This window comes from Malus domestica, chromosome 01 (genome assembly GCF_042453785.1).
Source record: "Malus domestica chromosome 01, GDT2T_hap1".
Taxonomy (NCBI): Eukaryota; Viridiplantae; Streptophyta; class Magnoliopsida; order Rosales; family Rosaceae; genus Malus; species Malus domestica.
In genome coordinates, this window is record NC_091661.1 from 21849026 (window position 1) to 21877010 (window position 27985).

At 38.3% G+C, this 27985-nt stretch overlaps 3 protein-coding genes and 1 long non-coding RNA gene across 5 annotated transcripts; 1 reads left to right on the forward strand and 3 right to left on the reverse strand.

Moving 5' to 3' along the window:
• Positions 1-2425: 2425 nt before the first annotated feature.
• LOC139188646 (uncharacterized) lies at positions 2426-2977 on the reverse strand. The gene has a single exon (XM_070806304.1). It carries the CDS (start codon positions 2975-2977, stop codon positions 2426-2428), a length of 552 nt encoding a protein of 183 aa, XP_070662405.1.
• Positions 2978-4623: 1646 nt separating this feature from the next.
• LOC103428813 (serine/threonine-protein kinase PCRK1) lies at positions 4624-8424 on the reverse strand. The gene is made up of 5 exons (XM_008366959.4): positions 7835-8424; positions 6664-7077; positions 5978-6238; positions 5711-5833; positions 4624-5508 (listed from the first exon to the last, which is right to left on the reverse strand). The coding sequence occupies exons 2-5, from the start codon at positions 7051-7053 to the stop codon at positions 4984-4986; spliced, it is 1299 nt and encodes a 432-aa protein (XP_008365181.3). The 5' UTR covers positions 7054-7077; positions 7835-8424; the 3' UTR covers positions 4624-4983.
• A 2215-nt stretch (positions 8425-10639) lies between these two features.
• LOC114826578 (uncharacterized) lies at positions 10640-20167 on the reverse strand. Of its 2 annotated transcripts, XR_011582875.1 has the most exons (10): positions 19984-20167; positions 19820-19944; positions 19578-19737; positions 19404-19472; positions 18654-18712; positions 13140-13264; positions 12898-13057; positions 12724-12792; positions 11974-12032; positions 10640-11031 (listed from the first exon to the last, which is right to left on the reverse strand). It is a non-coding gene; the product is annotated as an uncharacterized lncRNA (long non-coding RNA). The 2 variants fall into 2 exon arrangements; XR_003775536.2 differs by having other exon boundaries at positions 19820-19987.
• A 1106-nt stretch (positions 20168-21273) lies between these two features.
• Positions 21274-27197, forward strand: LOC103406261 (ABC transporter G family member 24-like). The gene is made up of 14 exons (XM_070824868.1): positions 21274-21804; positions 22129-22205; positions 22379-22651; positions 22805-22868; positions 22961-23107; positions 23217-23251; positions 23428-23501; positions 23690-24615; positions 24828-25124; positions 25249-25743; positions 25882-26030; positions 26119-26408; positions 26512-26645; positions 26835-27197. Exons 1-14 carry the CDS (start codon positions 21581-21583, stop codon positions 26989-26991), a joined length of 3342 nt encoding a protein of 1113 aa, XP_070680969.1. The 5' UTR covers positions 21274-21580; the 3' UTR covers positions 26992-27197.
• The last annotated feature ends 788 nt before the right edge of the window (positions 27198-27985 follow it).

The following is a 27985-nucleotide window of genomic DNA, read 5'->3' on the forward strand; positions in this document are numbered from 1 at the left end:
GTACACCCAACGACTCCCCACTGCCTTCTTTCCTTTTGGAAGTTTCACTATAGACCATGTGTTATTTTCATGGAGGGCTTGAAGCTCCTCTGCCATAGCATTTCTCCACTCACTGTGAAGATTGGCTTCTTGAAAACTTTGAGGTTCTCGAGCTTCATTAATGGCACTTAGGAATGTAGCAAAAGAAGATGAGACTTTGCTATAGTCAATAACATCAGTCACGAGATACCTGGCAGTGTAGGTCACATAATCATGCAACTTGGATGGAAGTTTCCTCTCTTATGCAGGATTGCGACGAACTGTAGGAGATTGAACTACAGGTATTTGAACAACATCATGGTTGGAATGATCACTGAAGGGTGCAGTGTGAATCTCCGATGAGGAAGGGGTTTCATCTTTAAGATGTTCCACCGAGTGAAGATTAACATCATCCGACACATAATCACTAGGAGTGCATGTTGCATCTTCTCCGTTTGGATATGGAAAAGGAAATAAGTCCATCAAATGCTCCCCCTGTCTAGAGTAATCTAGTGATTGTGAGAAGTAAGGAACATGTTCTTCAAATTTAACATCCCTTGAAACAACCATTTTTCTAGTTGTTGAATTATAGCACTTGTAACCTTTTTGGGTAGATGAATAACCTAGAAAGACACATTTGGCAGCCCTTGGGTCTAGCTTGTCATGATTTTGAGCTTGAATGTGAACAAAGCGTAAAGACTCTCAAATGGGAAAAGTTAATCTTTCTATTTTTCAAGACCTCATAAGGTGATTTAAAATTCAACACTTTACTAGGCAATCTATTGATGAGATATGCCGCAGTAAGAACTCCTTGAGACCAAAACTTCTTAGGCACATTCATGTGAAACATAAGAGCTCTAGTCTTCTCAAGTAGATCTCTATTCTAGTCTTCTCAAGTAGATCTCTATTCTTCCTCTCGGCCACCCCATTTTGTTGAGGTGTTCCAACACAGCTTGTTTGGTGTAATATACCATGCGTGCTCAAGTAGTGTGACATGTTATGAGACATATATTTTGTGCCGTTATCTGATCGTAAAATATGAATTTTTGAAGCAAATTGGGTGGCCACAAGTCTATGAATATCTTGAAAAACTTCCATCACTTCACTTTTAAATTTCAAAAGATACAACCAAGTAATCCTTGTGAAATCATCCACAAAAGTTACAAAATATTTGTATCCATCAAAAGACTCTAGAATTGGTCCCCAAACATCGGAATGCATGATTTCAAAAGGCTTACTAGCCCTAGACAAAGAGGAAGTAAATGGTAATCTAGTAAACTTAGAAAAATGACAAACATCACAAGGACTTGTAACTTTGCACATGTTTGGGAACAAGGTGGATAGAACTTTTTCAGAAGGATGTGCTAGACGTTGCTGCCAAAGTTGTTGTTCTTGAGCTAAGCTTGAAGTGACTTGAAAAACCTTGGGAACTTGAATATGCTTGGAAAGATAGTCGAGACCATTTAAGAAAAATCCTTCACCAATCGTCTTCTTGGTGACTACATCCTGAAAGATCACATTTTTGGGAGAGAAAATGGCAAGACAATTTAATGAGTTTGTGATCTTGCCAACAGATAAAAGTTGAAAAGGGAATGAGGGAACATAAAGAGCCTCAGACTCGACATCACTTGAGATCAAATGTATTTTTGCCTTTTCCCACAACCATAGCATTTTTTCCATTGGCAACTAACACTTAAGATGGAATAGAAAATTTTTCAAATTTATGCAAGTTTGTAGACTTGTTAGTCATATGATCAATGGCTCCAGAATCTATAATCCAATAATCATGCACATTACCAATGTTGAAAGCAGTTGAGAATGAGTGTAAGATACCTGGGATGTCCTTTTGTACCACGCCTTCATTTCCAGCCAGGAAGCCAGCAAACAGTCCTAGTAGTGCAGTTTGATTGTTGTCACACTGATTTAGTGGTCCTTCACTATCTCTAAGACCTTGTTTCTTATGAAGAAACATAGCAAACTTGTTGATTAGTGCAGCTGGATTAGTGGTGAACTTCAGTGCTCCCTCAGAAGAAGTTGTGGCAACATGATTTGCCTTGTAAGAAGGGTCGTACGAGCCTTTCGAGACACTTTTGTTATCCCTAAGAAACTTTGGTTTTAACTATGGATGAAGAATCCATCATCAGTCTCTTGAGTGCCCACCAGCATCACAATGGCTACATTTTAAGCCAGTTTTCTTTCCTTTGTAGCCTCTCTCCTCACCAAGTTTTTGGTTAGAGAAGTAAGCCCTAGCTTATGGTATATTTGCTTTTATGTCCAAGGTCATAACTTTCCTTCGAACCTCTTCTCTTTGAATTATGGCACACATACTTGAAAAAGAAGGCAGGTCGGGATTCATAAGGATATGGCTTCGAAGATCTTCGAATTCAGGGCTCAGGCTTGCTAGGAGTTAGAATATTTTGTCTTCCTCGGCTCTCTTAGTTAGCACAGCAGCGTCGATGGTGTATGGTCGATACACATTTAGCTCGTTCCACATAGTGGTCAACTTTCCAAGATGTTGCACAAATGGCTTCCCTTCCTGTTGCAAACTAGCAATGTCCTTCTTTAACTGAAACACACGAGCCGCATTGTTCTGATTTCCATACATTTCCTTGAGATTTTTCCAAAGAGTCATGGAGGATTCAGCATAGCTAAAAATTTCTGCAATCTTACGATCCATGGAATTGAGTAGCCATGACATGACCAACTGGTCTTTGCATAGCCAAGCATCATACTCCGGTGAGGTAGTCTCAGGCATTGGAATAACACCATTAACATAGCCAAGCTTTGATCGTCCTCCCAAAGCAAGAGAAACTGCTCTCTCCCATGGAAGATAGTTAAACTCATTTAGCAAGACAGAACTAAGACGTTGATTTGGGTTGATATCAATATCTGAGTGTGGTGATGGTGGAGTAGCATGAAAGCCGTCTCCTTCCAAATTTACTGAGCTTTCTTCAGCCATGACTGAAGGACAAGAAGAAGCTCACAAATCTCTCAAGAGAACACCACAGAGACAGGCCGATTAGGGTCACTGCTCTGATACCATATTGAATTTTGTGAATGGTATATTCATCATAAGACAATCAGGTACAAGAGATAGCAAATACATATGTGCTAGAGGGAAGAAAACAAGACTACCTATCCCTCCTTGAGTTACGTCTAAAGCTAACAAAAAAAGAAAAAATAAGACACATTCCTTGAATTAAGGGAATTGACAACAAGACAAATAAGACACATCCCTTAAATTAAGGAAATTGACAACAAGAGACACATTCCTTGAATTAAGGGAATTAACAACACTATCTATCACCCTAAAATCCTTTGTACGGTGAACATGCAACCTAACCTAACCCTAGTTGCCATGCTTTCTTCCAATAGTATCCTAGTCTTATCTCAAAATCCAGCCTAAAAAAAAACTATAGGTTTTCTCTTCATTTGTTTGTAAGAGGCCATTATAGCCATTAATTATACATGCTAGAAGGCGATCAGATACCCATTAAGACACTTCTCAAAAATTGAGAAAATATTCAATTCCGATCCTGGGTAGGATTTTCCATCCGCTAGACATACCACATAAGCCAACAGTAGTATGAATGGAACAGGAACCCCTCGACCTGGTGAAGTTGCATATCTGCTAACGTTACAGGTGAAACTACCCTAAATTTTCCCTTTAAAGTTCAGATTTTTTTATTTAATACCCTAAATTTAGGGTATTAAACGGCATGGAAACCATGGGAAGATTTACCCAAGAAGTAGTGTATTCCCATTTGCTAGCAACAAGAAGAGAGATAGAGATTTGGTGCTTATAATAAGAGAAATAAATCAGGTGGACTCATAAAATTTCTCATGAGTCTGACTTGTAAGATATATTCTGAAATCATAAGAGCAACAACAAGACATTCGGATCACGAATACAATAACGAAATCGACATGAAAGGGAAATAAACTTATCTGTAGAATTCGAAGATATGGTTATGAAGATGAAGTCATTGATGAACTCTAGGTTGTCTTCTCCTTCCAATACTCCAAAATATCCCACTACTATATGAATATGTTTTTAGTATTCTGAGGAATTCAACATATGGAAGCAGGGACTTAACCTAGTATTTATCTACCATTAGGGTTCCTTATTAGCCGACATGTTAACAGCTAAGAAGGTCAACCCGATCACCTTGATTGAGTCCTATCATGATCCAATATCTTTGTATTTGAACCTCTAGATGATTCTCCTAGATTAGCTGCAATGATTTAAGACTCCACAATTCTTACCTAACTAGGACTCTTAATTTACTCGAATTGCACATCACTGAATAATCAAGTGATTTGTTCCTCAAGTAAACCAATTGTCACACATTGCCATTCATAGAACTTTACATGACTAAGTACAAAATGTCTTTCAATTTAATTTGAGGAACCTCTATGTTTTCGTTGAGATGCTTTATTTGAGGATTGTAAACCTGATAACATTTGGTTGGATTATCTTGACTCGCGTTCATAGGGAACGAGTGTGGGGGTTACTTCCGTGGCCCGACCCCTTTCAATTGCTCTAAGCGGGGAGAAGGGTACCTTAGAGTTTACCAACTTACAACTCACTCAAAAGAAAATATATGCATGCACGAACAAATTGCATCATTCTATAAGCATACTATACTTGTTGGAAGCTCACCATATATATGTCATCGACTGAGACATTTTCATCGAAGCGTTGTTCTCCTGGAGGCGCTTAGTTTCATTTTCATTGAAGCGTTATTCTTCCGATGGCGCCAAGCGCCTCCAGGAGGTCAATCCTAATAGTTCAAACCGCCATCTATGTACAACTTTACGCTTCCATTCCTCAGTAAGTATACATAGAGCAGATTTTCCATCGCATGAGCAAAACAAAAAAGAAGCATCATTGTCGCATGATGAGGCCATTACATGATCAAAACTAGCAATTGTGCCCATTCCCAGTATGCTCCTCAACTTCTTTCAACAAGGATTTACAATCTTTGGTCTCCCTATTCGCCAATTTAAGCAACAGTTCTCTCCGATGAATGGATCCACAAGCCTCCTCATCAAACTCTCTCTTTTGGATTCTCCGAAATAATCTTCTTTCGAGTCCACATTGTGTAAAGGGAGTTCCGGGCTTCCCATATCTGTCGTCTCCATAATTCGGTTCACCATCTCCAAGACTTCACTCATTTTGGGGCGTGATTTAGGCGCTCGCACCAAGCACCGGCTGGCTACAGTTGCTAGTTTTTGGGCTGCCTTGATGGAATACTTTCCTTCAAGCCTTGGATCCAAAATCACCCGGAACTTTTTTGGATCGGAAGAGAGGTGTGGCCTCACCCATTCCATGAGTTTTTGCTCGTTCTTGGGTCGGTTTCTGTCCACAGGTCGTCTGCCTGTAATGAGTTCTAAAAGGAAAACTCCATAACTCCACACATCACTTTTCGACGTGAGATGCCCAGTTTGAATGTATTCAGGAGCTGCATATCCTACTGTTCCAACAACCTATAAAAAATATGATCAATTCGAAAGTTAATTTGGCAAGTTAGAAAGAAACTACAGGAAGTAATTCACTGTATAAGATCATAGTTGGCGACAACTGATTTTGGCAAGTCAGCCATCCGTTTCGCTTACATGACATTCACCATAATAGAAAGTTAATTCTGAGGTTATGTAAGCATAATCTTGTGCATATATGTGAGCATACCGCGGTAGAGACATGGCTCAATCCATCTGAAGGCCCAAGTCTGGCCATACCGAAGTCCGACAGCTTTGCATTCCATTGCTCATCTAACAGTATGTTTGAAGACTTGAAATCCCTAAAGATAATCTGTGCCAGAGATGAAAATTGGAAACAACGTTAAATAATCAGTGGAAGTAGAATGAACACTATAATTCTGAATACTCAGAATTCATTATAATGAGCTGCGTAGGTGGTTCAACGCATAAAGGGCCCGGGACAACTAGAAATTACCTGAAATTCCATCCCCTCATGGAGGTATGCTAAGCCGCGGGCAGTATCCTGGGCTATTTTCATTCTTGTGCCCCATGGAAGAGCTATCTGAAATCGGCTTGATAAGTGGTCTTGCACACTTCTGTTGGGCATATATTCGTATACCAGGAGCCGTTGAATCCCTCTTTCGTCATCCTCAGCACAGTAGCCTAACAGCTTGACAAGATTTGGATGTACAACAACCCCTAAAACATTAACCTCAGTCACCCACTCTTTATGGCCCTGTTATACGAAAGGATGGAAATTAAAAATATCAAACACCTTGAAGAAACGGGCGAGGATTTTATCAGAACACACACTAAATAACATTTTTCCGAGCTTTGAGCAACATAACCTTGCACGATATTATCATTTGAGCACCGATAATTTACAAGTATTTATCATTTCATAGTTTTTTATTTGAGTAAGTACGCTAGGTTTTTATCAGAAGTTACTCATTCTTGTGTGAAATTGTGCAGTAGTTGTTAAAAGTTAAAAAATGCGTCGCATTCTGGACATTAATAATCCACCTTAGTTCTACCGCTATGGTACTACTATTTGGTTCCAAGAACTCGTGAGAATCTTATACTCTCGCCATCAGATTAGTGTATATCTTATGCTCGGTATATATATATATATATATATCAGCACAGAGGAAGAAGACTTGCCTGAAGTCCCCTTTTACTCAGTTGTTTAACAGCAACATCTATTCTTTGATGTTGATCTTCTGTGCTCTGGATATGACCCCTATACACCCCGCCGAAACCACCCTCTCCAAGCATGAGGGAGAGACTAAAGTTCTTTGTTGCTGCTTTTAACTCCGAGCATGTGAATTCTCTGAGATTATTACTCTGTCTCTGAGACAATGCTGCAAATGACTTCGCAGACGATGTTGTACTAAGCTCTGCAGTGGCATTCTGAGAATTGAACTCGGAACTAGATTTTCTTGGGTCGCGATCGAGCGAAAAGAACGAGGAAGCTGAACGAGTAGAGATAGACTTAGGAGACTTTGGTTCATCATCCTTATCTCTGTTGTAGAAATTATAAAAACACTTCATTGCCGGCTGAAAGCGATGACCTTACTGCACTAGGCAAACAGAATTCTTGTCATGTCTTGTACGTTTTCGGATATGAAAACAAAAATCTTGAATGTTAACAACAATTCAAATGGGTTAAACCCAAAAACTCCCTCTTCACATTCTCAATTAGCAAACAGTCATATCTTAAAGCTAAGTTAGACCTACCACAGAGAGATTATGCACAACTTTTCAATTAAGATTGCTCACAGAAATCTCCTTTTTCGACATAACCCAAAAAAATCCATCTCTCAAAGAGAACAAAGAAGTAGTTAGACTATCTAGTCAAAACAGTCCAATTATAAAATTGATATCAAACAGAACCTAAATTTTCATCTGATATACCAAAAACTTCCTCAAACATATATCCATTTATTTTTATCACAAGCGTTAATTCTGTTCTAAACTAGACTCAGGGAAAGGGGGAGGGTTCGAATACGGGATGCAGTGGGATGAAGAGGAAAGGCCTAAGCACCCTAAAACCTTGGTCTTGAAGCATATTCTTGTTCTAACTCTGGTCAAATTTGCAGAAATTCCTTTCATTGAGGCAGAAGAAAAGAAAAGTCAAACTAATTAAAATAAAATTCCAAGGAATAAAATTGTTGAAAAATAACATCTTAATTTCCAAAACCCAAAATCCAATTTCCTTTCACCTGAATTATCATCAACAGTTAAAGTCATTGGCATGCACAAGAAAATAAAAAAAACAAAAAAAATATCATAAAATACAATTCACTTGGAAAAAAAGAAAAAAAAAACTTGCCTCGTATATATCACTGCAGGAAAAATCTGGGAACCTATACATACAGATCGTTGTAGCTTTCTGGTGTTGTTAAAGAGAGATCAGAAATCATGCAGAAAAATTTAGGAGTATCCAGAGAAACAGCGAGCTCCGCATGATCCAAGGCAAGTCAATACAAGGCAGCTGGGGGTCTGGCTCACCAACTAGGAACCCCCACGTACGTACACACGAAAGAAAAATAAGAGAGAGGAGAGAGAGAGAGAGAACAAAACACAGCAATATTGGTGGAGAGAGAGAGAGAGAGAGAGAGAGAGAGAGAGAGAGAGAGAGAGAGAGAGAGAGCAAGCGAAACCCAAATAATAATAAAAAAAGGTAGATTGTTTTGTATTTGTATTTGGAGGAGGAGGAGGAAAGTGAACAACTTCTAGTATTTTGTGTGAAAGCGATGACCGAGCAAGAAGACTGAGAGTTGAGAGTTGGATGGATGGCTTTGATTAAAGAAAAATGATGAAATTTTAAGGTGGGGTTCTGTCAAAGAACTAGTCATGACTCATGATATGCTACCAAAGCAAAAAATAAAGAAGAACCAGTCATGTTCTGCACAGTGTTATACATACATATATATAATATATACGTGTATATATGTGTGATATTTTACAACGGAGGTCGTTGCAAGTTTATGATTCTGTGGGGTAGCTTAGACCGTAAACAATCCAAGTTTTTTATATAGAAATTTGAAAAGTACTGTGCTTCTAGAAGAGATGCAAGTTGCATGACAGTGCCTAAATCATTTAGGCTAAATGGCCCACATGCAAACAAGAGCGAAGAGTGAGAAAGAAAACAAAGAGTTACATCCTTGACACGCAAGTTTGTTCTTCTTATTTGATCGCACTGCAAAAGCATTTCGACATTGGACGTTACCAAACATTATGAACACATTTTAGCTCTTCCTTTTTCAATCCGCTTTGAAACATTCATCACGAATTTGTGTCATCAATTTTGTTTGACAATAGATTAGGTAAGGTTGTACGGTTTCACTGTGTGGGTGGCCCCCTCTTAACTCTTCAAGCAAAGTCTAGGGAAGTGTTTCCAGCGTTCTTCGCCGCTTCTCTGCGTTTATCGTCGTTCGTCGATTTTTCCTATCTGAATTTTCTTAGTTTTCCACCTTTTCTATCTTCTTGCAGTCCCTTTTCAAACCCAAACTTCCATCCTTTCTCTCTACCTCTCACCCTCATACGCCGTCCCCACCCCAACCTCTGCTCGGACCCACAAACCGCAAACCAAAGATGGATGCCAAATTCATTTCCATCCTCCACTGCCCCTCCCCCAACCGGCATGTCCGACTTTTCTTCGAGACCACAAAGTCTGCCACTTCAACCAAAGTAAGGGTATTTCACATACCGCCTTAACCTCACCCCATTTTTATATGTTACTGTGTTTGTATATATTTGCAAGGCTTGGCAAAGGTGTTTTAGATCCAGTGTCTATCTATCTCTTGGTTCGGCTTTTTTTGTAACGCATTTTGGTTGTGGTGTACTTTTGACGGTAGGTTTATAAATATTTTATTACGATGTCTTGATCGAGTTGACCACTCGGTTATTTCTCCAATATGACTGTTGGCAGGGCGTTTGTGGCTGCGACGACATATATGTTTTGCGTTTGGTTAATAGGAAATAGGGTTTTCTTTTTTTTTTTTGTCTTTTGCTTACTAGGTTGCGCCTTTATGTATTTTCATTTTCCCCATGTGTTGCCTTCCTCTACGTTGGCCCCGTTGTAACCTTTGTTTCTGCTTAATGAATGTTTACTTTTCGAACCAAAAGCAATGTCTAGGGATTATTAGCGGAGACTTATTGTCCCTGGACCATTGAGGCAGGTAGAGGATCCTTCTAAAAATTGAAATAAAAATAAAATATTTTTCTGTAAACTAATCTACAGATTATTTCTCTTCACTTAGTACTAAGGTTCAGGTATTCCACTTCACTTGTAAGTAAGAGTTCTTAGGTTCGATTCTCGCCAAAGGCGAATTTGAACTACATTATTGTTAGTCCATTGTGAAGCTTAATCCACCCCCTTCCCTTTAAGGTAGATAATATCGTTTGTTATAAAAAAAATCTACAGATTATTAGTATATCTTCTATATAATCTGCAAATTCGTGCGCATAAAATCCTTTTAGAGTAGATAATATCGTTTGTTTATAAAAAAACATCTATAGATCATTAGTATATCTTCTATATAATCTGCAAATTCGTGCGCATAAAATAAGTTTGATTGTGATCCCAGACAAAACTGGCTTATCTCTAAATTAATTTGCCTTCCATACCTTACAAAATAAAATAGGCGGGGCTCAACTAAACGGGCCTTAGAAAAATATGTCACATTTTTTTCCCCACAACTATATATATATATATATATATATATATATATATATTATTTGAATAATAATTAATATTATCTACATTAATGGGTGGGGCTAACCTCTTCGTTGGGTAGTCATACTAATTTGGTTCAAATTCACTTTTGATGAAAATCAAACTTAAAAGGGATACTTTGGATGCGGTCCATAATCCTTAACATTCTTTGATTAAAACCTTAATAATATTCAAAGTTTGATCAAAGCTCCTTGACTTTGTACACCTTATTATATTACTATTAATATTTATATTTTTATAGTTTTGACATTAATTGTTTGATATTTTATGAGATTTATAATCCTATAAATTTTAAATCCCTCATTATAATACTATTAGAAACGGTTACAATAAAAAAATTCAAACATTTTGATTTAATAAATGGATAAAAACTATGTAAACATAAGAAATAATAAATGGCAAAAGAATGTATCCATAATGTTAAAAAAAATTGGTACATTTTACAAAAAACATAGGTACATTTCACATATAACAAAGTGGTACATTAATAAAGAAGAATTGGTAAATTATAAATAAATTAGGGTACAGATAAAAGACTAAAAAATTATGAGTACAAATGAATTTTAAAAAAATATAGGTGCTAAAAGAAATTAATACATGTGACACACCCCGTCCCGAAGGAGGGCATGCTGGCCGTCACGTGAGAGTGACGTAACCATTTGCACAGTACGGAAGCTTTAAGATACAATTCCTAAGTTGATACACCCGAAAGTGAGTCCTAATTTTGTCCAATCTGTCAGAACACCGTCGAATTCCTCGTAGTCACCACACCTTTGTGATTCATGAACCTGGAGGGGCGCAAAACCAAAATTGAGTGGGTTAGTAAAACAATTCTTTTTCAAATCCAAACATTTCTCAAAACGTTGTAACCCCTCTCCGTAAAACCTGTATACTTTCCCAGAAATGTAAAATATAAATATACATATATATTCTCAATACTTCAATTCATTAACTCAACATTTTTCAGTACAAATATGCCATGCCATGTCTAAATTCAACAGTATAATATGAATGCATCAACATAAATCAGGTGAAAGAAAATAATCAACCGGGGACCCTACAATGGTCCTGTACGGTTGAATCTAGAGCTCAAAATATCATCTAACCGGAGTCACCAACTGTGACCTGTACGGCCATGCCGGAGTCACCTAGTATGACCTGTACGGCACTACACTGCACATAAGTCGGAATTACCTAATGTAATCTGTACGACTTAATGGTGTAATAATATGCTCTAGTGCTTTTCTCATCAATCATCTGTGCACATAATCTAAGGTCACCTACCAGTCGGAACCCCTCTAATGGTCTGTACGACTGGCATGTCGGAACCACCCCCGGTGGTCTGTACGACTAGCATCTACTTGGATCCAAGGTGAGCATACGATGCGGTGAATAATAATAAGCACTAATACCAAGGTGCAGTTTATGAGCTCAACATATCTCAACATCATCATAACAGTAATAATACTCACCTGATACTCACCTGTGTGTCCACAGCACCATTTCATATATATGCATCATATCTCAATTCATACTTTTCATATCATTTCATGCATGGCAATTCGATTCACATTTCTATATACTTTTCATATCATTTCTATGCATGGCATTTCAAATCACATTTTTCATATGAATCTATGCATGGCATTTGAAAGCATACTTCCGTTAAATTCAATTTCTGGGAAAACGTCAAGTACATAGATATACGGAAAACAAAACTGCCCACTCACCTAGAGTTCGTCCAACAACTCCCTAGCACCACACATCAAGGCGTCACGACGATCGCCGCCTAGAATAGTAATCAAATCCAGGCTCAGAATTCATATCGATAAAATATATAACTTATATAAAATACGTCACTACGTAGTTCGATTCGGAAGATCCACCACTCAGATTTTAAATCCATAACTTCCAGAGGTCCACATTATACCTCTAGGACAACATCCTAAAATTTCATTACCATCCAACGGTCGGATCTCCGTCAATTTCCAAAACTAAGTGACGGTTAACATTTTATATTATGGACTTACAATTCCAATTCCGGAAGATCCGTAACTCGGATTCCTAATCCATAAGTTCCAATAGTCCTTAAATATTACGTATTGCAACGTATCAAAGTTTGGTGACGATCCAACGGTCGGATCATCAATTCACATTTTCACCAAAACTATAAAACGTTATTCGAACACCTAACCAACAATCCTTAATAACTTTCTCATACGGTGCTCAAATTGGGTATATGAATATACCACGGTGATCTACTCGACGTCACGGACGTCGACATATTTTTAAAATAATTTTATTTTTATTTTTATTTTTTACTGTAGCACCTTCTTCTTCCTTGGGTCGCCGGACTGGTTTTTCCGGCGGCCGTTTTTCCGGGCAGTTTTTCAAATTGCCATAACTTTGTCATTTCTCAACGAAATCAAGTGATTCAAAAACGAAAGTTGTAGCCCTTGAAGAGACAAAGAGAATGGTACCTTGCACAACACCTAGTTCGCCGTGGTTTGGCCGGAAACTGCCTCGAAAGCCTCGGAGGTCGCCGGAAACTGGGTATTTTTCAAATGAGTATAACTTCTTCAATACTCAACGAAATTGAGTGAAACAAAAAGGAAAGTTGTAGTACTTGACGAGACAAAGAGATTGATACCTACCTCGACTCCTAAATCGCCGGGGATTCGCCGGAAAATGCCTCGAAAGCTCCGGCCAAACTTTGAACTCATCGATCTCCGTGTTCTTTCGTCCAAAAACTTCCAACGAAGCACTCCGAGCTTCGTGGGAACCTCCTAGAGCTCCCTGTGAGCTTAGATTTCCCTAAAACACAACATATTCAAAGATCATGAACAGTGCTCTTCACGGGAAGTTTTAAAACTACGTTTTCCGAAGTAGAACTTACCTGAAATTGATGTCTACGTGATCGTGGAAGTTCCAGGAGTCCAAATGTGGTCTTACCTTGGACGTTTGTTTATGTTTTAGGTGGTTTTGGGTGAGGTTGAGCGTCGGAGAGGAAGAGAGAGAGAACTGAGAGTGAGAGAGAGTCGTGAGGGAAGAGAGAGAGACAGGGTACGGGAAAGAGGGAAAGAATTAAGGGGTGTGGGATCCTACCCAATCCCCAACTACAAAATTCTAACATAAATTTAAATCTAAGTCTCCACTCTACTTACCAAATTTTAGGAGCTTAGATATAACGAACGTAAAAATTATACCTTAGTCACGTATTAGGGGCATTTTCGTAATTTCACGTCCTTGGAATTAAAAATTCCGGGACGGGCTGTGACAATCTCCCCTCCTTATAGAATTTCGTCCCCGAAATTCCAGCAACCAACTAAATCATCTATACTCATACAATTTCCTCGGGTAAATCTCTCTCATCCGATTCTCTTTCTCCAACATAATTTTCTACTGAATGATTTCCTTCACAAAGCTTTTACCACTTACTCTGTCCCAATTCTCAGGACCTTCTTTTTCCAATCCAAAGTCGTCCTTGGTTCCTTATCAAGTCGAATCCAATTTAATTCTCAATAGTTGCACCAGAATCCCATGTGACGAGTCTGCCACCTAGTGACAACGCATCGAAATATAATGCATTATGCACCTTAGACAATTTTGAAGGCATCATAAACTTATATGCAACTTCATCGATTCTTTTAATGATCAAAACGGTCTGATGTGTTTAAGACTTATCTTGTCTTTCTTTCTGAATCTTACTATTTCTGTTCATGGTGAAATTCCAAAATATCAAACCATTTACCTTACACACTCGATTAGTGGCATATCCATCTGTTGATCTCTTTTGCCATTCCTGGTTACTTCAGGTTAACTTAATCACCTGAATACTTTGAGGAGACTCATCCATAGTCTCAGGGTCTACTAAAACTCCTTCGTGATCGAATCTTTCTTTTTCCCCTTCTTTCCTTGCCTTGGTTAATTCTTAAATTTCCTCGTCAAATGTTTAAGTTTCGAGTACGACCTTACCAAACATGCCTAACTTGAAATCTAACAAGTAGAGCTTCTTCTCGATCTCCAGTTCTCAACTTTACTTCAGTTGATTTCCGATCCACAAGAAGATAATCTTGGCAAACGTACCAATCATTAATTCTTACTAGAGTCTTCTCATCAAGTGCTTCAGCTACAACAATTCACGATCACCCTGATCGTACAATCATAATCACTAAGTAATTCAATCCACCTTTGTTGCCTCATATTGAAATCCTTCCGAGTAAACAAATATTGGAGACTCTTTTGATTTGTAAAATCTTGCATTCTTATCAACATAGAATGTCTCCATAACTTCACAGCAAGGATGGTAATCGTGACTTCCAAATCACCAGTAGGGTAATTCATCTCATGAGATTCCATTTGTCGTGAAACGTATGCAATCACCCTAACATTTGCATCAACATGCATCCAATACCATTCAAGAAACATCACTAAAAATTTATGATTACCACTATTCTCTGGGATTACTAAAATACGTGCATGAGTAAGGAAATACTTCAGTTGTTGAATCCTTTGCTCACAATTTCCTTCCCATTCATACATAACCTCTTTTCTCAACAGTCTCGTCAATGACAAAGCAATGACTGAAAAAAATTTTCACAACCATCCAAGATAGCCTGGTAAGCTAAGAAATTCTAAATCTCAATTACGACTCGTGGTTGTTCCAAATTCTCAATTTCTGCTATCTTTTAAGGATTCACTTGAATACCTTAAGAATATATAACAAATCTCAGAATGCCACATGATTCATCTAACTTTAGCATTTGCTACTTAGCATACAACAGACATTCTTCCAATCTTTGTTCCACCGACTTAATACGTTTACATGTTCTGCTCTGGCTCAGAATATGCCAGAATATCTTCAATGAAAATGATATCTATTTATCAAAGCATTATTGGAATACTTCATCCAATAACTCATAAAACAACATGAGTATCCATATAGCATCACCAAACTTCATAAAGACTATAACGAGTCCATAAAAAACAATCTTAGGAACAACGTTACTCATAATCTTCAATTGATAATAAACAGACTTCAAGTCAATCTTTGAAAATATACAAGCACCTTTGAACTGATCAAATGAGCATCAATACACCACAATGGATAACGGTTCTCATTCGTTACCCGATTCCATTATCTATAATCAATGAACAATCTCTAAGTCCATTTCCTTTCTCACCAACAAACTGGTGCTCCTCAACAGTGTTGTACTAGGTTGAATAAAACTTTTATCAACCAATTCTCTCAACTGAATTTCCTATTCCCTTAATTCATCCTGAACCAATCTCCAATATAAATTTATACCTGGCAACAAATCAATAGTGAACCTCATATCTCTGCCTGAAGGAAATCCAGGTATACTTTCAAGGAAGACATCAAGAAAGTCTAACCCCTTTTGACATTATTCACACTACTCCAAACAACATCATTTAGCACCACATGAGCTAAGTATTTTTGACAGCCTTTCGAAAACAATTGCTTTGCTCTCACAGCATAAATAACGGCCTGACTCAATCCATTTTGCATACTTACAAAAGTAATCTCTGGTCATCCAGATCGATGGAAAGTAACTGGTTTCCCGTAATATTCCATCTAGTCACAACTATAAATAATCAATCTAATGGAATAAAATTAACTGACCCAATACATACTTTATTATTACTGAACATTCTAAATAAGTACAACACTAACATAAAATAACATACCGGTTTGCTTGCTTAACGAATCCACGAATGAGTTATTAATATTACGGTCTGCAGCCCGCAATACTGATAAATCATCGTTGTCTCGATAAGTAAGCAACAATTCCCAAAGGTGTAATACTATCATTTTTTTTTTTTCATTAGAATACACATATACGCCTCTATCACGTTCCAACATTACTTTCTTTGGCATCATCGTCCATACTCAGAAATATATCAGCCGGAGTCAACTAGAATGACCTGTACGGCTGATTCTCCAGCTCAACCATCTATGCTAGCACATTAGTCGGAGTCACTTATAGTGACCTGTACGACTTACACATCAATTCCCCAGTAAATACGTCGGCCGGATCCACATCTTGTGGTCCGTACAGCCGAGCCTATAACTCACCAATTTCTCATGTGTCAGCCGGATCCACCTCTTGTGGCCTGTACGGCTGAACATATAACTCATCAAATCTCTCGGTACTCATGGTCAATCCAACCAAACTACTAAGTCCATAACTCTGCTGAATTGACACTATGATATCATGGAAAATTGTTGAGTACAACTGATTATAGGGACGATTCACAATTATGTGTCCCCTCTGTTTACATAAACACATTCATTAATTTCACATTTCCCAAAGTGTTAATTTTGTACCTGCTGCACAAGGTACATTTCCTTTACTCGAGACACCTTGTCTCAAATATCTGGGATTATCAGTATATCCATCACTTTTATTCTGACCAGCGACATTAAAAACTCAGCTGGAAGAATTAACTCTAGCTTCATTTCTTTCGAAGCTCTGAATCTTTCTATATCCTTGATATGACGAATCATTAACTCTATCGTCTTCTTTTGATTCCCATTCATTTCTTATTCTTCTTTATTCTCGTTGCTCATGTTCTCAGAGTCCTCAAGACTCAACAACATCTAGCATACTCCTGATAAGAACTACAATGGATAGTGGTCACCCAAAATACCACTTCCCTTTTTGCCACCCAGCTTAAAACAACATAACACCTCCACCAAATTAACAACAATATCTGGATGGAACGAGGCAAGTCTGAAAACTTTCTATAATATCCCTCGATCATCACCTTCCTTGTCTCATATTTGTAAACTCTTGTTTACTACCATCGATCAATGCCGGAGGAATAAACTTTTCCTTAAACAAGTCCTTAAACAATTTTAAATCGGCTGTTCCTCCGGTGACAACAAATCATACTCATGTTTCCACCAGGATACAAATTCATACCCAAAACTAGGTAGTCGTCTCAACCCCTTGTCAAAAGGAAATTTCCATTGACTTGCATAATCTGAAACATCTTTTCCAAATGGTTAAACCGTTACTTCGCTCCCTCAGGTTCATCATTTCATAAGGTGATTCAAATTCAACTCATAACCCGTCTTAAAATGTCAATTTTTATAATAGACTGAATCACCATAAAAATAGTTTCCCCCAAACCGCTAAATCAGGGAGACTAAATTCCTCTAACTACGTGGTTTGCTACGAGGCGGTGTAGTTCTGACAGAATTCACTCGGAAATTCTCAAGATGTCCAGGATTGCAACCATGCTCTGATACCAACTGACACACCCCGTCCCGAAGGAGGGCATGCTGGCCGTCACGTGAGAGTGACGTAACCATTTGCACAGTACGGAAGCTTTAAGATACAATTCCTAAGTTGATACACCCGAAAGTGAGTCCTAATTTTGTCCAATCTGTCAGAACACCGTCGAATTCCTCGTAGTCACCACACCTTTGTGATTCATGAACCTGGAGGGGCGCAAAACCAAAATTGAGTGGGTCAGTAAAACAATTCTTTTTCAAATCCAAACATTTCTCAAAACGTTGTAACCCCTCTCCGTAAAACCTGTATACTTTCCCAGAAATGTAAAATATAAATATACATATATATTCTCAATACTTCAATTCATTAACTCAACATTTTTCAGTACAAATATGCCATGCCATGTCTAAATTCAACAGTATAATATGAATGCATCAACATAAATCAGGTGAAAGAAAATAATCAACCGGGGACCCTACAATGGTCCTGTACGGTTGAATCTAGAGCTCAAAATATCATCTAACCGGAGTCACCAACTGTGACCTGTACGGCCATGCCGGAGTCACCTAGTATGACCTGTACGGCACTACACTGCACATAAGTCGGAATTACCTAATGTAATCTGTACGACTTAATGGTGTAATAATATGCTCTAGTGCTTTTCTCATCAATCATCTGTGCACATAATCTAAGGTCACCTACCAGTCGGAACCCCTCTAATGGTCTGTACGACTGGCATGTCGGAACCACCCCCGGTGGTCTGTACGACTAGCATCTACTTGGATCCAAGGTGAGCATACGATGCGGTGAATAATAATAAGCACTAATACCAAGGTGCAGTTTATGAGCTCAACATATCTCAACATCATCATAACAGTAATAATACTCACCTGATACTCACCTGTGTGTCCACAGCACCATTTCATATATATGCATCATATCTCAATTCATACTTTTCATATCATTTCATGCATGGCAATTCGATTCACATTTCTATATACTTTTCATATCATTTCTATGCATGGCATTTCAAATCACATTTTTCATATGAATCTATGCATGGCATTTGAAAGCATACTTCCGTTAAATTCAATTTCTGGGAAAACGTCAAGTACATAGATATACGGAAAACAAAACTGCCCACTCACCTAGAGTTCGTCCAACAACTCCCTAGCACCACACATCAAGGCGTCACGACGATCGCCGCCTAGAATAGTAATCAAATCCAGGCTCAGAATTCATATCGATAAAATATATAACTTATATAAAATACGTCACTACGTAGTTCGATTCGGAAGATCCACCACTCAGATTTTAAATCCATAACTTCCAGAGGTCCACATTATACCTCTAGGACAACATCCTAAAATTTCATTACCATCCAACGGTCGGATCTCCGTCAATTTCCAAAACTAAGTGACGGTTAACATTTTATATTATGGACTTACAATTCCAATTCCGGAAGATCCGTAACTCGGATTCCTAATCCATAAGTTCCAATAGTCCTTAAATATTACGTATTGCAACGTATCAAAGTTTGGTGACGATCCAACGGTCGGATCATCAATTCACATTTTCACCAAAACTATAAAACGTTATTCGAACACCTAACCAACAATCCTTAATAACTTTCTCATACGGTGCTCAAATTGGGTATATGAATATACCACGGTGATCTACTCGACGTCACGGACGTCGACATATTTTTAAAATAATTTTATTTTTATTTTTATTTTTTACTGTAGCACCTTCTTCTTCCTTGGGTCGCCGGACTGGTTTTTCCGGCGGCCGTTTTTCCGGGCAGTTTTTCAAATTGCCATAACTTTGTCATTTCTCAACGAAATCAAGTGATTCAAAAACGAAAGTTGTAGCCCTTGAAGAGACAAAGAGAATGGTACCTTGCACAACACCTAGTTCGCCGTGGTTTGGCCGGAAACTGCCTCGAAAGCCTCGGAGGTCGCCGGAAACTGGGTATTTTTCAAATGAGTATAACTTCTTCAATACTCAACGAAATTGAGTGAAACAAAAAGGAAAGTTGTAGTACTTGACGAGACAAAGAGATTGATACCTACCTCGACTCCTAAATCGCCGGGGATTCGCCGGAAAATGCCTCGAAAGCTCCGGCCAAACTTTGAACTCATCGATCTCCGTGTTCTTTCGTCCAAAAACTTCCAACGAAGCACTCCGAGCTTCGTGGGAACCTCCTAGAGCTCCCTGTGAGCTTAGATTTCCCTAAAACACAACATATTCAAAGATCATGAACAGTGCTCTTCACGGGAAGTTTTAAAACTACGTTTTCCGAAGTAGAACTTACCTGAAATTGATGTCTACGTGATCGTGGAAGTTCCAGGAGTCCAAATGTGGTCTTACCTTGGACGTTTGTTTATGTTTTAGGTGGTTTTGGGTGAGGTTGAGCGTCGGAGAGGAAGAGAGAGAGAACTGAGAGTGAGAGAGAGTCGTGAGGGAAGAGAGAGAGACAGGGTACGGGAAAGAGGGAAAGAATTAAGGGGTGTGGGATCCTACCCAATCCCCAACTACAAAATTCTAACATAAATTTAAATCTAAGTCTCCACTCTACTTACCAAATTTTAGGAGCTTAGATATAACGAACGTAAAAATTATACCTTAGTCACGTATTAGGGGCATTTTCGTAATTTCACGTCCTTGGAATTAAAAATTCCGGGACGGGCTGTGACACATGGGTACAAAATAAAACTAAAAAGAAAATACTACAAATTTAAAAAAAAATGTTGCAAATTAAAAGTGGGTACAAACTAAAAATATAAATATATGATACAAAGTTTAGGCATAAAATATAAATATACCATATGTAATTTTTCTATCATTGATTAAATATACAATATCACGTGACGGTATACACATGGGTACAAATACAAATAAAACTTTAAAAAATTGGGCACAAAAGGAAACTAATATATGGGTACAAATTAAAAATGAAAAGAAAATTGGTACAAATTAAAAAATATTTGCAATTAAAAATAGGTACAAACTAAAAATAAAAATATATGATAAAAAAATTTAGTCATAAATATAAATATACTAATTGTAACATTTTTAACACTAAATGAATATATTTAAAAATAAAGATATTTAATTATTCAAATAATTAATGATGTTATTAATACCTAAGGACCTTGATCAAAAATTGAAAATGAATAGGATTTTAATCAATGGAGTAACAGAAACAATGATATGAACCTAATTTTCCCAACTTAAAATTTATCATTTAAAAGTGAAAAAGATACTAAGTGATATATACAATCATATATTTAAACTGAGGGATGAAAAGAATAAATTGGTATATAATTCGAGGTTTATAAGAATCAAACATAACAACATTTACTTACAAATAAAGATGAATACGACTAGACTGCACTTTATAACATTGCCATATTGGATATATTCTCCAACAAACCGCATACCGAGTTCAAACTCTCCTTACCTTCTTTACTGATGTTTAAAATAATAAATAAAACAAAATAAAAAGTTCACATTTCTTCTCTATTAATATAAAATTAGAGGAGTCAAACACGCAATTTTCAATTAATATACCAAAAAAAAAAGAACAATAATTTCGTTAGTAATTAATCAATGCAAGATCAAATCACATGACAAATGGCACTGATTTTTTACAAAAACCTCTAAATTCTGTGTCCTGCCACTATTTTTCGACACAGACAATACGACAAGACATGTCGAAATCCGGCACGTAACCAAATGTATTAAGTTCGGACGTGCTTGTTGTTTACTTCAACTCAGAGGCCCCACTGCTTCTTCTTCCTTCTCTCCCACGTTCTCTGCACCTGAAGCTCTCGTCCATTTGGCCTCTCCACCCCAGAACACCACAGGCTCTCTGTTCCTCCTCCAATCTCCACACCCAGCATTCAATCTCCAAACCCAGCATTCAAACCTCCCCAGATATTTAAGCCCAGCTCCTTCTTTTTCCTGATAAATGAATGAGTTAATTTCCAAAACCCAGAACCCAAATTTTGTTTTCCACTATTTTGGACTAATTTCGCAAACCCATTTGTAATTTGGTTTTGGAACTCCAAAAATGGTCTCCAAAGGCGCCAACTTTGGCACATTTGTTTCAGTTGGGGTTTTGGTTCTGTGCTGGGTGCACTTTGTGGAGTGCCAGGATGTGGGGGACTATGACCAAATTGACAACCCGGCAGTTCTTCCTCTCATCACTCATATTGTGTACGGACGCATCTCCAATGTCACTGCAGTTCTCAGCCGAGAAATCAGCAATCGTTCCAGCTTCTGTGTCAAGGACCCGTAAGCTGCTTTTTTCAACTTTACTATTTCCTGTTTGGTTGCTGAGAAAATTAAAATGCATGAAAGGAAAAAATGGGGAAGAGGGTTATTAGAATTGTGTAATGGGGTGTGAAAAGTCAACTCAAGTTGACTAATGGCAGCATTGATTTGCCCAGTTATACTGTTTTTTGATAATTTGTTTGTAGATATATTGTTGCAGTTGGAGTTTATTTTTGTGTTCGTTTGATGATCAATGACGTTATTTGATTCATATAGCGGACCCCACTTAGTGGGATAAGGCGGCTGTTGTTGTTGTTGTTGTTTGATGATCAATTTGTTTATCAGGGAAGCCGATTGGAACGAGGCCTTTAATTTTTCCTCCAGTGTGGATTTCTTAACTTCCTGCATTCAAAAGACTAAAGGTATAGAAGTACTTTTGTAATTAGAAAGAAGAACAATTTTTACTATGTTTGGTTGGTTCTTCAGTAATGTAGGTAATCGAAAAATTGAAAAGATTACGCATAGGTTATGTATCTTGGCAATCGAATGTAGTATTTGCTTGGCTTCGTTTTGATAAATTTGTAATGTCCAACAGGAGATATTACCCGACGTTTGTGTACAGCAGCCGAAATGAAGTTCTACTTCAACAGTTTTTTTGAAAAATCGGAGGGTGCAAATTACTTAAGACCGAACAAGAACTGTAATTTGACCGCATGGATTTCTGGGTGTGAGCCAGGATGGGCTTGCAGTGTTGGTCCAAATAAGCAGGTTGACCTTGAAAATTCACAGGACATCCCAGCTAGGACTCAGAGCTGCCAACCTTGTTGTGAAGGTTTCTTTTGCCCCCATGGTCTCACATGCATGATATGTAAGACCTTTTAACCTAATATATCCAAGTAATCAATTTGTACTTTGTTTCTGTGCAACGTATTTTCGCTAATTAAAGGCTTTGTTGTTGTTGTTGAAAGGATGCCTCTGATTATTTCTTTGTTTTCTTCCAATTGCTATCGCGTTCTTGAAGCTTGCCCATCAGGTTCTTATTGTCCCCAAGCAACGCTGGACAAATCAACCGGTCTGTGTGAACCGTAAGTTCAGATTCTTGCTTTAATGATCTCTTGACTTACGGTGTTCAATAGCTTATTATGTGTGAATGTTATATAATGATATGTTTTTGCAGATACAATTACCAATTACCTCCGGGGCAACCAAATCATACTTGTGGAGGAGCAAATTTGTGGGCTGATGTTGGTAGTAGTAGTGAAATATTTTGTTCAGCTGGATCATATTGCCCAACCACCGTGAAAAGCATTCCTTGTAGTAGCGGGTATTGAGTTTCATACCTACGTCATTTATCAAACTTGTTCAATGTTTAGCTGATTGTGCTCTCGTTATTTCTTGTCTTTCCGATTGAATATTTTTTTCATGCATTGCAGGCATTACTGCAGAATGGGTTCTACATCTGAGAAACGTGAGTATAATTTCATTTTACTTCTCGAACAAAATTTTGATATTTTCCTGATCGCAGTGCTTTTTTTTAAGTGACGGTGCCCCATTTCCTTCTAACTCGATATTTGCTCTTTAGTTTATCCAGTACTATCGGCAAGCATAAAGAAGCTGACGTTTTGTTATTTTTTTTATATTCAGGCTGCTTTGCTTTGACTTCCTGCAATCCAAACACCGCAAATCAAAATGTGCATGCATATGGAATACTGCTAATTGTAAGTTGGCCATTTTAGTTCCTAAACCAAAACTTGACTTTTCATTTTCATAGCCGCATATGTGAGGCGCACACTGTTCATTTTAATCAAAGTGCGTATCAGATATACTTTCTGATTTAGTTTTGGCACAACTGAAATCAAGCAATAAAAAATGAATTGAAATTTATGCTGTTTAATTGCTTATGCAGGCAGCTCTGAGTACTCTGCTTCTTATTATATACAATTGTTCAGATCAAGTTCTCACCACTAGGGAGAGGAGACTCGCCAAATCCCGAGAAGCAGCAGCCAGAAGTGCAAGGGAAATGGCAAAAGCACGCCAAAGATGGAAATCGGCAAAAGATACTGCTAAGAAGCATGCAGGTGGATTGCAGGCTCACTTATCACGTACATTTTCTCGAAAAAAGTATAGCTCAGAACTTAAGAAACTTGAGATTTCAACTCAATCTAGACCTGACACAGATGATGACCTTTCGATACCACCACATCCAAGTAGATCTAGTGTTTCTCAGTCCTCAACTGTGCCATCAGAAGGAAAGGAAAAGGAACCTACCGAGCTCATGCAAATTATGCGTAAAATTGAAGAAGACCCTGAGGGTTATGAAGGTTTCAGTATTGGATCTGAGGATACGAATGTAGGAAATGTGCCAAAAGGTAAGAAGATCAATACTCATAGCCAAATTTTCAAGTATGCTTATGGTCAACTTGAGAAAGAGAAGGCTCAGCTGCAAGAGTACAAGGACCTAACCTTCTCAGGGGTGGTTAAAATGGCCACTAATAACAAAATAAGGAAACGGCTTCTCATTGAGATTTCTTTCAAAGACCTAACACTTACTTTGAAAGCAAAAAACAAGCATCTACTGAGGTGTGTAACTGGTAAAATTAGGCCTGGCCGCATCACTGCTGTTATGGGTCCATCAGGGGCTGGAAAAACAACGTTTCTTTCTGCCCTAGCTGGAAAAGCAATTGGATGCAGGAGGACTGGTTTAATTCTCATAAACGGAAAGAATACATCAATCCATTCGTATAAAAAAATCGTAGGGTTTGTACCACAAGATGATATTGTGCATGGAAACTTGACTGTGGAAGAGAATCTATGGTTCAGTGCAAAATGCAGGTATATGCCACATTCACTCTTTACCGATTCCACTCTAACAGCAAATATGCTAGTCACATGTTCACCATCTTTGCTACTAATTTTGAAATTTGGTGTCATAGTTGTATTGTCAACCTGCTACCCAAAAGTTTGTTTGTCTTATAATTCTGTATATCAATCTTACTATATAGACTGCTGTTACATTTTGATGATGTACTTATGTTTTTGTGAAGATTATCTGTGGACTTACCGAAACCGGATAAAGTGTTAGTGGTTGAACGAGTTATTGAGTCCTTGGGGCTTCAGACAGTACGTGGTTCCTTGGTTGGAACAGTAGAGAAGCGAGGAATTTCTGGAGGCCAGAGGAAACGTGTAAATGTTGGCTTGGAAATGGTTATGGAACCTTCACTTTTGATTTTGGATGAACCTACATCCGGTCTAGACAGCGCCTCTTCCCAGCTACTTCTTAGAGCACTTACACGGGAAGCTCTTGAAGGGGTAAACATCTGCATGGTGGTTCACCAGCCTAGGTAATCTCTCAAAACAAGGTTTTTTGCTCTTTATACTTTGAAAGTCCACTATTTATCTCTCTACCCTGTCAATGTGCATAAAACTCTCGCATACTTTGATTAATGCAAAACTTTTTTGCATCAGCTATGCCTTGTTCAAGATGTTTGATGATTTGGTACTCCTGGCAAAAGGTGGTCTTACTGTCTATCATGGACCAACAAAGAAAGTAGAGGAATACTTTGCAGGCCTTGGGATCAATGTCCCAGACCGAGTCAACCCTCCAGACCACTTCATTGACATTTTAGAGGGTATAGTTGCTACGGAAATAAGCTCGGGAGTGAGTCATGATGAGCTTCCCATCAGATGGATGCTTCATAATGGGTACTCAGTACCTCCTGAGATGAGGCAGAGTGCCACCGGACTTACAATATCATCAATGGATGAAAATTCAAATCACGAAACAAATTCTTCTGGTGATGATATGATGGAAAAGTCTTTTGCCGGAGAGGTATGGCAAGATGTGAAAAGTACTGTGGATCTGCATCGTGATAGGGTACGGCTCAATTTCTTGAAATCCAAGGATTTATCAAACCGCAGAATCCCGGGTTTATTTCTACAGTACAGATACTTCCTGGGCAGGTAAGGAATCAAGATTGTGCAAATATTACAATTTTTATTCCAGAGAATTGCTGAAATCTTCAAAATTGAAAACATGGTGCTTTCTGCATTCTTATTGTAACGCCTATAGTTGATCCTCTTTGTTTGACGTCATGTCAGAGTTGGTAAGCAGAGACTTCGGGAAGCTCGTATGCAAGCAGTAGATTATTTGATTTTATTACTTGCTGGAGCCTGCTTAGGATCCCTTGCGAACGTCAGCGATCAGACCTTTGGTGCAGGCGGTTACACTTATACTATTATTGCAGTTTGTGAGTACAACCAATTATAAGCTTCTTTTTTGTAGACAAATGCACAAACCTTTTTTGTTCCTAACCTTGAGTCTTGATTTGATTTCAGCTCTACTATGTAAAATTGCGGCTCTGAGGTCGTTTTCTCTAGACAGATTACACTATTGGAGAGAGAGCGCTTCAGGGATGAGCAGCTTGGCTTATTTTCTGGCTAAGGATACTATTGACCATTTTAATACAATGATCAAACCTGTAGTGTATTTGTCCATGTTCTACTTCTTTACCAACCCAAGATCTAGCTTTGCAGATAACTACGTTGTTCTGGTCTGCCTCGTGTATTGTGTAACTGGTATAGCCTACGCGTTAGCAATATTTTTCGAACAAGGTGCAGCCCAACTAGTAAGTAACTCATTCAAACTGATAGTGTTTGCAGCCGAACTAGTTTCACATTCTTTTTTGGTACTCCATTGATATTTTACTAACAAACTGATATTGTTTGCAGTCGTCGGTCCTTCTTCCAGTTGTTTTGACTCTTATAGCAACACGGCCACAAGATAGTGCACTTATGAAGAATTTAGCTAAGTTGTGCTACCCGAGGTGGGCTTTGGAAGCATTTGTGACTGCAAATGCTGAAAGGTACTTTGCAAAAAGGACGACCCCAAGCCTCGTTTGCGCTGGAAATGTTTACGTGCACACATTTTTATATGTTTTCCGAAACCGAGCCTTGTTTGTGCACAAGTATACAGATATAGATACTTGAACTTCTAGTCGATTGTTTAAAATTGTCGCTTTGATCTGTATGTTTTTGTTTCCTTTTTGCTACAGGTATGCTGGAGTATGGCTGATAACTCGCTGCGGTTCACTTCTGAAGGCCGGCTATAACCTTCATAACTGGAATCTTTGTATAATTATCCTAACATTCGTAGGTATAGTTAGTCGGGCGATAGCATTCTTTTGTATGGTGACCTTTCAGAAGAAATGAGTGAGATGAGAGATCAACAATCACAGGCTGATAGGTAAAACACTGCCAAAGCAAATAGGTAAAAGGTATGTTAGGAGCTGTTGAGCATTACGCCTCGACGGATTGGGTGGGTTTAACTTTTGATCTAAAAGGCTTTGTTCTTGTAAGATGTATACATCTCCCATGATATTGTACTGGAAATTGAAGCTCAAGCTGTATATTCGAAATCCGTGAATCGAAAAGCCTGCGTTAGGGGCTAACAGGAGACTAAAATGCAAAAGAGAAACTTTGGTTAGGGTCGGCAGCAACCCTCTGAATTGCAATCTTCTGAGCTCGTCTCAGTTTTCCGAGCTTTTGTTTCAGTTGTTCTGAGCGAGTGTCCCGGATTTGGGTGCTGTGCCCAGTTTGTGGTTTTTTCTTGTTTATGTTCTTCCTCCACTTATTTCGGTCATCCTTGCCACACCCACTCCATTGTTAAAGTCCCACATCAAGAAAACCAAAAGGGTTTAAATATGATTACCTTACTCTAACTAATACCGAGGCATTTTGTGGTAAAACTCTACACCTGATGGATTAGGCAGGTAGTAAAGTTGGGAACAATATCGATGTCGTTAGAATCGGACAGGTCCGGTGATCCAAAAATTCCAACATCCATCTTCTTCTTTGACCCCCACCACATTTTTTCCTTCTTTCTCTTCTTTCACCCCCTAAATCACATGCCCTAGTTTTTCCAATTTTTGCTTCCTCTTTGCCTCAGATTGCTGCTGGTGCTCGTCCCCAACCTTTCTACATTTGTGGACTTTGTATCTTCGGTGGTCGGTCGGGTGGATCGAAAATCAATTTTGACCCATTCTGTGATCAATTGAGAATAACGCAGATTGGCTCGAGTACGAAGCTCCAACCCATTATTTACAGATCTCTTGTCGAGGCTTGTTCTTTGCCCCTTCCTTGGTTGCTCATGGTGGTGGCGACGGTTATGTCAGAGGATCTCTAAATACTCCTCTGGAGCCGATAA

What these genes read in the sequence shown, in the direction of transcription:
- LOC139188646 (XM_070806304.1), bottom strand. Translation starts at nt 2,977, where the DNA reads ATGGCTGAAGAAAGCTCAGTAAATTTGGAAGGAGACGGCTTTCATGCT.
- LOC103428813 (XM_008366959.4), bottom strand. Translation starts at nt 7,053, where the DNA reads ATGAAGTGTTTTTATAATTTCTACAACAGAGATAAGGATGATGAACCA. An exon ending in TGAGTAAAAGGGGACTTCAG is followed by an intron (nt 6,239 to 6,663) that starts GCAAGTCTTCTT and finishes TTCGTATAACAG; the next exon opens with GGCCATAAAGAGTGGGTGAC. An exon ending in TGAGCCATGTCTCTACCGCG is followed by an intron (nt 5,509 to 5,710) that starts GTATGCTCACAT and finishes TATTTTTTATAG; the next exon opens with GTTGTTGGAACAGTAGGATA.
- LOC103406261 (XM_070824868.1), top strand. Translation starts at nt 21,581, where the DNA reads ATGGTCTCCAAAGGCGCCAACTTTGGCACATTTGTTTCAGTTGGGGTT. An exon ending in GGGTTCTACATCTGAGAAAC is followed by an intron (nt 23,252 to 23,427) that starts GTGAGTATAATT and finishes TTTTATATTCAG; the next exon opens with GCTGCTTTGCTTTGACTTCC. An exon ending in GTGACTGCAAATGCTGAAAG is followed by an intron (nt 26,646 to 26,834) that starts GTACTTTGCAAA and finishes TTTTTGCTACAG; the next exon opens with GTATGCTGGAGTATGGCTGA.